Source organism: Panthera uncia (genome assembly GCF_023721935.1).
Source record: "Panthera uncia isolate 11264 chromosome A1 unlocalized genomic scaffold, Puncia_PCG_1.0 HiC_scaffold_17, whole genome shotgun sequence".
Lineage (NCBI taxonomy): Eukaryota > Metazoa > Chordata > Mammalia > Carnivora > Felidae > Panthera > Panthera uncia.
In genome coordinates this window covers 151,669,803-151,681,254 of record NW_026057577.1, presented here as the reverse complement: position 1 = coordinate 151,681,254, position 11,452 = coordinate 151,669,803, and the positions used below count along the sequence as shown (strand labels likewise).

At 58.4% G+C, this 11,452-nt stretch overlaps 1 protein-coding gene across 2 annotated transcripts in view; it reads right to left on the bottom strand.

Annotated features, from left to right (window-relative positions):
- Positions 1 to 6,848: 6,848 nt before the first annotated feature.
- Positions 6,849 to 11,452, bottom strand: part of CLPTM1L (CLPTM1 like) — a 15,197-nt gene continuing 10,593 nt past the window's right edge. For both annotated transcript variants that reach the window (XM_049648309.1, XM_049648310.1), the window contains exons 11-17: positions 10,357 to 10,407; positions 9,571 to 9,653; positions 9,076 to 9,110; positions 8,564 to 8,619; positions 8,443 to 8,487; positions 7,749 to 7,864; positions 6,849 to 7,353 (exon numbers count right to left, since the gene is read on the bottom strand). In XM_049648309.1, the coding sequence (XP_049504266.1) occupies positions 7,269 to 7,353; positions 7,749 to 7,864; positions 8,443 to 8,487; positions 8,564 to 8,619; positions 9,076 to 9,110; positions 9,571 to 9,653; positions 10,357 to 10,407 (471 nt within the window). In that variant the 3' untranslated portion in view covers positions 6,849 to 7,268. The remainder of the gene's footprint in view (positions 7,354 to 7,748; positions 7,865 to 8,442; positions 8,488 to 8,563; positions 8,620 to 9,075; positions 9,111 to 9,570; positions 9,654 to 10,356; positions 10,408 to 11,452) is intronic.

Here is an 11,452-nt window from a genome sequence, read left to right as displayed (position 1 = left end):
GTTCTGGAAGGAAAGACCACAGTCCTGGAAGGAGAGAACAGGAAGAGGGGAGAGGCGCTCTCGGGGAGACAGTGGCTGGGATTTCTCTATTGTTGAAGGAAGACATGAATACTCTGCCAGGATGGACAGAGGAACACGGCGTGACTGCAGGCTGAGGAGGACCCACCGACAGTGTGGGGGTGGGCACCCGGGAAACACGTGGCCTTTAAAGATGAGGGGCATTAGGACATTTTCATCTGAACCAACCTTGAAGGATTTTGCCAGCAGCCAACTTTCTGAAGAATGGACTTCGAGAGGGAGGCCCTTGATGATGGAAGGCAATGTGAGCAGGGATGCGGACGCACGAGTGTGACGCGGGACGGGAGTGGTGGCGGGTGCAGTGGTTGGTTGGAGTCACGTGTTCGGCAGGCACCGTCCATAGTTTTCTTTTCCGGCAACGTCTTTGACACGAGGGTGCGGCCAGGTGGGAGGCGCTCCATTCTCTTCAGTTTTCTGGAAGACTCTGTGTGGCGTTATTATTTCTTCCCGGAAGCGTTCAGTGGAATCCACCCACGAAGCCATCTTGTCCTTCCGTCGTGGGAAGATTTTCACTACAAATTCAACGTTTTAAATAAATGGAGGGCTACCCAGGTTACCTGTTCTTCCTGCACGAACTTTGGTGGTTTGTGTGTCTCCAGGGGTCTGTGCATCTGTCCGGATCGTTGGCCATATTGGAATAAAGTTGTCCATACTGTTACTGTTCTGTAAACACGTGTGGCCTCTGTAGTGAGGCCGTCTCCCTCACACGTGATATCAGAATGCGTGGTTTCCTTTCTCCTGCTTGGCCTGGCTACAGGTTTCTTAGCTGTATCATCTCCAAGAACAAGGCTTGAGTTTGTTAACTTTTGGAATTACTTTTTCTGTTTCATGGCTGTTTATTATATTTTTTTACTTACTTTGGGTTTAGTTTGCTTTTTTGGTGTCTTTAAAAATTTTTTTTAATGTTTATTTTTGAGAAGGAGAGAGACAGAGCATGAGCAGGGGAGGGGCAGAGAGAGGGGGAGACACAGAACCCAAAGCAGGCTCCAGGCTCCGAGCTGTCAGCACAGAGCCCGATGCAGGGCTCAAACTCATGAACTGTGAGATCACGAGCTGAGCCGAAGTTGGGCGCTCAACCGAGCCACCCAGGCACCCCATACTTTCTTAGTTTTTCAAGGTGGAAGTTGAGAACACTGAAACCTTTTCTCTGTTCTAGGTTTTTAGCACAAGGTGTGTCCCTTTACAGGCAGCTTCAGCTGGACTTTGGCCTCACTATCAAAATATAACAACCTTTACCTTCATTCAGTTCAAAATATCTTCCAATTTCCCTTTTGAGTTCTTCCTTGATCCACGGGTTATCTCAGAGTGTGATATTTAATTTCCAAATATCTGGAGGTTTCCCAGAGGTCTGTTTCTGGCCTCTAACATAACAGAATGTGTCTGAGTGGAACCATTTACACTTCTTTGGGCTTGTTTCGTGGCTCAGAACAGTCTTTCTTGGTAACTGTCCTGTGTGCTCCTGAGGAGAGTGTGTGTTCTGGTGCAGGGTGGTGCGTCTCTGTGGGTCACGCAGGTCGACTGCTCTGTGTTCTCGCGTATCTGCTGTGTGCCTGCTGCATCGGCCCATCGATCACCGAGAGACACTGAAGTCGCCCGCGTCTCTCTGCAGTTCTGACAACTGTTGCTTCATGTATTTTGAAGCTCTGTTATCGGGCACATAAACGTTCAGGATTATCTTGTCCTCTTGATGAACTTATTATACCTTTATTTTGATGCAAAGACTTTATTTCCTGGTAATATTCTTCCTCTAAAATCTACTTTCCTGATGTTAATCCAGTCACCCCAGCTTCCCTTCTGTGAGTGTTAACATCGTGGGTCTTCTCTCAGTGTTCTATTTTGAACCCGTCTGTGTCCTTGTATTTCCAAGGGGTGGCTTGCTTATATGCAGCACACAACTGGGCCTTACTTCTTCATGTAGTCTGGCAGTCTCTGCCTTTTAACTGGGGTGTTTGCACCATTTACATTTATTGTGAGCATTGCTGTGACAGGTTGAAATCTGCACTGCTGTTGGCTTTTCTGTTTGTCCCGTCTGTTCTTTGTTCCTCTGTTCGTATTTTTGTGCCTTCTCTTGCATCGAGTACTTTTCAATGATGATTTTATCTCCTTTTTTGGCTTAATAGCAGTAACTGTATATTTGAGAGGCTGCTGTCGGGTTTATAGAACGTGTTTAACTTCTCTTCATCTACCCGAGAACATATCAGTCCTCACATCCAGCGTGAGACCTCACAAGTGTCTGTGCACAGCCCTCCTTGCACCTGTGCGACCGTTGCAGACATGTTACTTCCACGTGTGAGGAACTCCACAGAACATTGTCTGTATGTCAGCTTCAAGTGGCCTGTTATCTTTTAAGCAGTAAGAAAACAAGTGCCTATATTTGCCCAATAGTTACTATTTCTCAGGTCAGAGTTCCATCTGCTGCTGGAAGGACTCCTCTGAGCACTTAAAAAAATTTGTTTAATGTTTACTTATTTTTGAGAGAGACAGAGCAAGAGCAGGGGAGGGGCAGAGAGAGAGAGGGAGACACAGAATCCGAAGCAGGCTCCGGGCTCTGAGCTGTCAGCACAGAGCCCGACGCGGGGCTCGAACCCACAAACTGCGAGATCATGACCTGAGCCAAAGTCAGACGCTTAACCGACTGAGCCACCCAGGCCCCCTGAACACTTCTTATAGAACAGATTTGCTGTTCCAGCTTCTGTCTGTAAAAGTCCTTAATTTTTAAATATATTTTTAAATACATATATTTTTATATTTACTTATATTGGGTAAAGAATTCAGTTAGGCTTTTTTCCCTTTCAGTATTTTAAAAATACGTTTTAACTTGAATTGTTTCTTGTGAGAAATCTCCTGTGTTGTTTGCTGTTCCTCTGGATATCATCCATGTTGTTTCTCTGGCACAGTTTTTAGTTTTCTTCCTGTTTCTTTTGCTTGGTTTTTGGCAAGCTTCTTGAATCTTTTAATCAAATCTGACAGGTTGTCAGATATCATTTATTCAAATGTCTCCCCAGCTCCTGTTCCCTTGCTGGGGGGAGGTCTGCTTACACACGGCAGCCCCCAAGGTGCCCCCACAGTTCACGGATGCTGTTTTCTTGTCTTTCCTCACTCTTTTGTTTCATTCACACAGTTGCTGTCTTAAAACTCATTAATCTCTTCTCGTGTCAGACCTCATCTTCCAGCGATCCTGCCCAATGTATTTTCCTGTTTCCACTTAAATTCTTTAATCTCCCAGCTAGCTACTTGGACATGTAGAATCTGCTTAACAACTGCTTCAATAACCTTGTCTCCGTATCTGGTTCAGCTACAGTTGACCGACTTTTCTCCTTGTGGATTCATTTTCTTGCTTCTTTGTAGATGTGTAATTTGGATGCAGACATTGTGAATTTCACCTTGTTGGATGAAGGGTATTTTTAAGCTTTTTACTGGGAAACGCTAAGTCCTCGGAAACAGCTTGATCCATTTAGATGTTGTCTTTAAACTTTGTTGGTGGGACAGAAGCAGTGCTTAGTTTGCGATTAAGTTTCCCCCCAAATACTGAGGCTGGACCCCTGCAAGTGCTCCTGACTCGTGAGGCTTCTGCTCTGGCTGATTCAACTGCAGTTCGTGTGTGAGCTGCACGGATCATTCCTTCAGATCCTGGCCAGTGGCTGTCGTTTCCTGACATACACACACGAGCAGGGGGCCCCGTGCGGCCCCCTCCCATCCAGCACCGGTGCTGAGCACCCTGGTCGCCTCGGCCCCCGAGACTCCCAGCCCCATCTCTCGCAGGGAGACCTGGGGCCCCGGCGCACCCCCCGCCCTCCGTGTCTGATGTCCAGCTTTTCAGGACAGTCACCTCACATATTTTTTCCCACTGTTGTCCTTTTGGATGGGACCCTGCTGCCTCTCCCTGTCCAGAAGTAGAAACTCCCAAAACACAATTTTAATGTCTTGTTTGAGAAAAAGAGAGGCTGAAAATTAACGAGCCAATTAACCATCTCCAAAAGTATGGAAGAGGGTATCGAAATACATCGGATAAACATACAGAGAAACCCGTAATAAAGACCTGAGCAGAAATCTGTGAAGGAGAAAACAAAATATAAAGAACAAGCAAAGCTAAGCTTTTACTCTTTCTGGAAAAACCCATAACAGTAAAACTGACAAAGGCAGATTAATTAAGACAAAAATACAAATGCTTATGTCAGAAGGTGTTAGGGTCGTGGTGGCATCCTGACCTCCAAGGCCACGAGCGTGACCTTGTTTGGAAACGGGGTCTTTGCAGGCGGCCGGGCCCAGGTGAGGTCTTCACGGTGGGCCTCGACCTGACGTGACTGCGTCCTCATCAAACTGGGAAACCTGGAGACACACACTCAGGGAGAACGTCGCGTGGGGAGGACGGTGGCCGTCTCTCGGCCCAGGAGAGAGGCGGGAACAGACTCTCCCTCTGCTTCAGAAGGAGCCGGCCCTGCGGCCTCAGCATCCGAGCCTCCGTCTCCAGGATGGAACAAATGCCGTTTAGGCCGACAGTTTTCTAGAAGGACCCCCCCCCACCCTCCCCGCCGGCTCCACCGCCAGCTGCGGGGTCTGAGGGCCGCCCGTGTGACTCCCGCGGCACACCTGCCCGCTTAGTCATCCAGCGGCTCGCCACCCAGTCTGTGGGGACACGACCACCCAGGGGCGGAGGGGCAGACACGGCCCCACAGGCTAGAAGCACAAGAGGGTGCTAGGAGCAACTTAGGCCAGATGGACAAATTCTTTAGACAGACGGAACAGAACTTCCAGAGGAGCATGCCCGTGTGGGACTCTCACCACAGCAGAGACGCAGGCAGCGGTGAAAGCCAGCAAGGAAGCCCGGGGCCCGGGGGCTCCAGCGGCCACAAAAGGGAGGTTTTCCAGAGCAGAAAACAGGGACGCGCACTCCTGGCCTTATGTGAAGTCGCTCCGGCCAGCAGGGCGGCACGAATGCGGTTAGAAACAGGATTACAGGGAAAGAGAGAACAGGCCCTTCATCCAAGAAATGTGTGGAGGTGGACAGGAAGAACATGAGAAGGCATTCGGCACCACCTGTTGCCTGGGAAATGCGAACCCAGGCCTCGGTAAGGTCGCCCTTCGTGGGCACCAGATGGCAGCACTCGGTGCAAGGCGGGTGTGCCGCGCGGGGCTTGGGGGCGTCGGCTCTGCTTCGCCAGGACCCCCCCCCCCCCGTGTCCATAGAAGACACGTCCACGCACTCCCAATACCAAAGTGGGCCAAACCCTGCCGTCTGTCCACCGTCTGCTAAAGACTACGTGGGATAAGCGAATGCCACGGCCACGGCTGGGATGAAGGCCAGAGAGAATCCTGAACCAAAGCAGCCAGGCAGCCAGAGTCGAGCGTGGGATTCTGGGCGGGGCTGGGAACAGGCCCAGGAGCCGATGGGCACAAAGGTCGCCAAATGCTTTCCGGGGACGAGCAGCCAGGAGGGATGGGGGAGCCCCACCTGGGTGGTGGGTACAAGAACACACACGTGCTCCTGCTCCACCGTCCCTGTGCCGTGTGAAGAGAGACGGAGGGAGTGCTCCCCCGCAGTGTGGGGCACAGAAGGCACTCTGGACGGCAGGACACACAAGGGTGGAGGAGGAGGCGGGGCGCCAAGGAGGCACCGGAGGACCGCGGCAGGCGCGTGCCACCCCAGGCCCTGGGAAGGGCAGTTGAGACTGCGGTACGGCCCCGACACGGGGGGACGGCCCTGGATCGCCCCGTGGCCGGACGTGGCCACCACAGTGCAGGGAGGGGGGATGGGAGAATGGAGGCGGGAAGCAGGTGTGGAGGGAGGGACCCAGACAGAGGACGCGGCCCCTCCAGGAGCTGGGAAAGGCTGGGCTCTGGCCGGAGTCTCCGGCGGAACCCGACCGCGAGGCGGGGTGGGGGTGTGTGTGCGCGCGTGTGTGCGTGTGCTGTTGAAAGCCACTTGGTGGTGCTGTCCCGGGACCTGCAGGGGCCCCCTCGGCGGAACCTCCCAGGCCCCGCGGGCCCCACGCACAGGTGGACACCTGGACGTTCTCACTTACAACGCAGCCAGCACCCGGCAGGTGCCGTGCCCCCAGGCCGAGCCAGCAGGGACGTCTGCACTCTTCTGAGCAGCTGGCCCTGTGGGTGCAGCAGGCGGGTAGTCCCCGGGGGACGCTGTGCGCTCCTTACCGGGCTCCTGACGCGTGCTCACACCGAAACTGAATCAGGGTAACGTGAACTGTTTTCCTACCCTCACTGCGTGCGGCTCACACAGCTGAGCCAGAAGCCGCGGGCTCCCGAGTGGCACGCACGTGTGGTTTCCACTGCGAACAGACCCCCGCGACAGTGCGCGTGGCCTGTGGGGACAGGTAGGACGCACACGTGCTCCCTCAGCCTGGGCCTCCTCAGACTCCGACTGGCCCCACCTTTTACCCTGGGAGGAGGAGCCCAGAACGCCAGGGTGGACACAGCAGAAGACGGAGTTCAAAGCCAGCCCCACGGCACACACCGCCCGCGTGCTCACGGACACGTAGAACCACACGGAGCACAGGCCCGCCCGGCCGCGCAGCTCATCTCCGCCTCAACCCAGAGCATTTCTGAAAAACACCGTCTGGGGGACTGGTGGTGACCGTGCAAAACACGTTCAACACCGGAGATTCAGGAACGTTTGCGATTCGAGAGCTGGGGAGGCGGTCTTTACCTCCGCTGCTGTGGCAAGCACACACGTGAGCCCACGTCGTGCGTGGGTTTCTGAGAACAGGAAAAGTGAGCCAGAGGAGACACGCTCCACCGGGCCAGGAAAAACGTCACAGCCAAAGAAATTTATTTTAAAATAGAAACATACGTACATTAAGCTTTAAAATAGTCAAATTTTAAACAAAAAGGAAAAAAGCCATTTGATCCCAGTCTCCAAGGAATGGACTTAAAGAGCCACCTGCGCGTGTGGGGAGCGCTCACGGACACCTCGAGAGGCCCCTGGCCCGGGCTCCCCACCCTCCGTGCCGAGCCTCCGATGGTCAGAGCCTGATGCGGGGGCCAGAAGTCTGTCCGCTGGAGCCCCTCCCTAACACGACGCAGAGGGACTCGGGGGGCGACGGGAAACGTTCAGGTTTTGGCAATGCACACGGTGTAACGTCCAGGAAATTCCACCAGAAGCGTCCGAAAATACTCCGCCGACAACCCAGCCCTGCCGCATGGGGGCTGACCGCACGCGGCCGGGTGGGGACTCAATGCGCGTGGGGCTTCCGCTGGGGCTTCTCCTCGTAGGACTCCCCGAACTCGTTCACCCTGCTCTTATCCACGGGGTACAGCCTGCAAGGACAGAGGCCCCCGGGCTCTGCCATCCGCGAAGGGGCTGGAGTCCCAGCAGTTAGGACGCAAGACCCTAAGTTGCCGCAGGAGGGATGTCTGGCGTCCCCTCGTGCCCGCCTGTCGTGTGTTCACTGTCAGGACGGAGCTCCGTGCCCGTCCCCAGGCCCCGGGGGTGGCGGCCCCTCCGCGCCCTCCAGACAGTGCTCGTGGCGACTGCCGCCACGCTGGGGGGGGGGGCACGTGAGCGGCAGGGACTGAGCGAGTCGCTCGGACAGAGACCCGTCCTTCCCGACTAGGCCGTGGGGTGGTCTCTCACTCGGCCTTGCAGGTGACACACGCCACCTGCAAACTGCCTCCGTGCCCAAGGAAGACCCGGGAGGGGCGGCCACACTCACCATCGCTGGTACAGGTACACGAGGAACACCACGTCGTCCCGGAAACACGCCAGCCGGTGGGAGGTGGGCATGGTGATGATGAAGGCAAAGACGTCGTCGATGAAGGTGTTGAAGGCCTGCCACGTGGGACGGGGGAGGTGTGAACACCGGCCGTCAGGGTCTCCCGAACGAACGCCTACCTACCCAGGGGCCGGGGCCCATCACCCTTTCACCGCTCAGCGGGGTCCCGGCGACAACAGACAAGAGAAAAGGAGCGAGTGCGGAAGGACGCTGGACACCGAGGCGCCCCCTCGCGCACCCGTTCTCCACATACTGCACCCCCACGAGGGCTGCCCTGAAAACCCCGGCTTCTTCCTCCTCAGAGCCACTCGTCTTACTTCACAGAACGAACAGGAAAACACACCTTAATTCCACCTGCCCTGACAAGCGTGTCACAGCACTTCACAGCCCGGCCGGTGTGCCCGAGCCCAGCGTCCGCGTCCGCGTGTGGACGTGGGCCTCTGGGGGTGGCTGGGGGTATGCACTCTCGCGCGTGTCCCCGCAAAGGAATGTGGCTTCGTCTCGTGCTGCTGTGACAGCTCAAGAACCAGCGTCCCTAAGTCACCACCAGGGGGCCCACGGTTGAGAAAACCCCTCCACTGGGCGTGGTGGCCCTGAGAAGTTGGGGGGGGGGGGGGGGGGGGGGGGCACTGACCTTGTAGGTGAAGGCCTTCCAGGGCAGGTGCGCCACCGACTTCATCTGGGGGGCGAGACGCGGCAGATCAGCGGCCGGCGTAGGGAGGACGCGGGCGAGCGCGGGGAGGGCGTGGTCTTACCTTGTAGTTGACGAAGAGCTGGGGCAGCATGAAGAGGAAGCCGAAGGCGTACACCCCTGGGGAGAAGGACGGCAGGCTGGGGTGGCCCCGGGTCCATCTTCAGAGACCAGCTCTCTGCCAGCGGCCCCGCCCACCACCCAGCGCGGCTGCCTGTCACCGTGTTCTGCGCAGACGGCTCGGGCCCGCGAGGAAGCCAGGCCCGTCAGGTCCTGGGTCTGTGCCCTCCGAGGATGCAGACCCAGCCCACGCACAGGGCTCACGGGCCCCGTGGCCGCCCTCGGAAATTGCACGTCGGACGGCGTTACTTCCTGCCCGCCCCAAACCGTTTTCACGGGCAGCCTGAGCGGGGCCACCGCAGACAGACCAGGTGTCGGGGGGGCCCCGCCAAAGGGAGCAGGGGTGGCTGGCGGCAGAGGCCCTGCCTGCCCGTCCTCGAACCACACGGGCCACGTGCGGGAACCACAAGGAACAGCCACAGGTGCTACTGGCGGAGCCGAATCCCCACAACTCACCGTTGACGAAGCTATTGATCAGCCAAGAGTACCAGCTGCAAGAGAGACACCGTGATCACTGCCCCTGTCCCGCGGCGCCCGTCCCCCCGGAAACTGCAGTGCTGGTGGGGGGACCCGCGGGGACAGCCCTCTTCCCGGAGCGCAAGCGTGAGGTGGTAGCTGCAGGGCTGAGCTGGCCGGTGTCCTCCGTCAGAACCCCCAGCCCTCAGGGTCGCGTCTCCGGGGCTCCCGTGTCCCGAACGCAGCGGCCGGGCCACCCGCCCTAGGCTCCCCTCGCCAGACACGTCCGCCCTCGTTCCTGACACCAGGGCCCCGGACACCTGCATCTCCGTGCCTGCTGCTGGGGAACAGGCCTGGGGAATACCACGTGCCGGCCTTGTGCCCTCTGGCCGGGCCGTGTGTCTCCCGGGCGGGGGGGGGGGGGGAGGAGGGGCAGGCCCGGCACGGAGGCCCAGGGGCGTCCCTGGCTGAAGCACGGAGGCTGGCACGTCCTACCTCTTATACTTGACGTTCAGCAGGGAGTAGACGGCGCCACCGATGCACAGGGGGTAGAGAAGATAGGAGAGGTACTTCATGGCCTGCCGGGAACACGGAGCCTCTGTGACAAGCCAACTCGCAACGGGGAAACCGGCAAGGAGGGCACATGGGCCACGACCTTGGGGACCTGAGTCCGGACAGGGGAACCGGCAAGGAGGGCACACAGGCCAACGACCTTGGGGAACCGAGTCGGGACGGTGCTGGGACGGCAGACGCCTGCAGAACGAGGCTCCAGAAGCTAGGCCTGATGCCACACGGACGTTCACAGCATCCGTCCGGCTTGTGAACACCCGGTCGCTGATCAGGAGCGATGGGAAACGGATCTGGAGACGCCCGGCTAGAGCCGTGTGCACGGAGTGCCCTCGGGGGCTGGGGCTCGTCACCATGCTGACCCTGAGCTTTGCCTCGGCCCTGGCACACAAACACGTGCCCGTCCGAGCGGCAAGTAACACCGTCCCCACAAGGGAGCCGTCTCCGGGCAACCCAAAAGCTGCAGCTACACCCGCACAGGGGTGTTGGGGATGACGAGGGTCACCGGGGTCTCGGTGACCACGGGAGATCACAGCACGTACCGCAAACTCCCCAGAAATAAATCTCATTACAGGAGAGGAGGAGGCCTCCCGACCGCCCGCGAAGACCGGGCCCGGCTTTCCTGCGAGGCCGGGACGTGGAGCCGCCCCGGAGCCTGCCCCCAAGTCCGAGAGCCCAGGCTGACTGGCATCCCCTCCCACCCCCACCACTCACCTGAGTGTCGTACTCCTCTGTCTTCCTCTCGGACTCGCTGTAAGTGCCAAACTGTCACAGAACCCAACACAGTCCCGTTAGTTCCAGGCCGCTGGCGGGGACAGCTGCACACGGACCGGCAGGTGCGCACAGCCCAGCTGTGCGGTGCAGGGGGCTCAGCCCAGGCGGCCCCCTACAGCCACCTCCCCGCAATCAGGGTCACCCGGGGCCCAGACACGTGCCGCGTGTGCAGAGGCACACCCGCCAGTGTGTCCTGTTGGGCCACACACCCCCCCCAGCAATCACGGTGATGGCCACACCCTGCACTGCACTCAGGTCAGTGAAGGCAGACTCACAGAGGCAGTTCCCAACAGGACAAACTCTGTCCCGGTCCCCAGTTTCCCGTCCTCGACGGGGTGTTGAGCTTCCCTGGATCCGGGTCCATCCCAGCAGGAGTCAGGCTCAGGACCACAAACCCCAAAATGCTGCTGCACCCCAGCCCAGCCCGTCTGCCCGGAGGCGCAGCAAAATCTTGTCACCGGGGGCAAGGGCCAACCCAGAGCAGCACCACGTGCTGGACTCCAGCGGGGACGGGGCACCAGGCAGCACCACACTGGCCTGCGGGCATGGGAAGAGCGCCCAGAGCCCGGCACGCCTGCATCCCATTCCGTCAGGGCAGGGGGAGCACTCTGTCCCTGACGGGGATGCCCACGTGGGGCCTGCACTAGCCGCTGCCCACGCTGGCCCGCCGGGAGACCTCAGGGCTGCCAGAGGACCGGCCTCCACCACACGATGCCACCTATGTCTGCTGAGGGGGGGCTCGGAGCCGGAGGCTGGCCAGGTGGCCCAAGGATCACCAGCCCCCGAGTGCGGCGTCTGATTGGGGCACAGCTAGCAGCCGCAGGGCAGACACTCTGGGACATGAGAATGGGCTGGCGACCGGCACACAAAGGAACAAGGTGACTGCTGGTAGGGGTGGGGCGGGGGGAGGCACAGAGCATCCAGGGCAGATGGGGTGGTGGGAGCGGGCAGGGGCGGTGCACAGAGAGTCCAGGGGGGCAGACGGGGGCCAGGGGAGGCACAGAGTGTCCAGGGAGCAGACAGGGTGGGGGGGGGG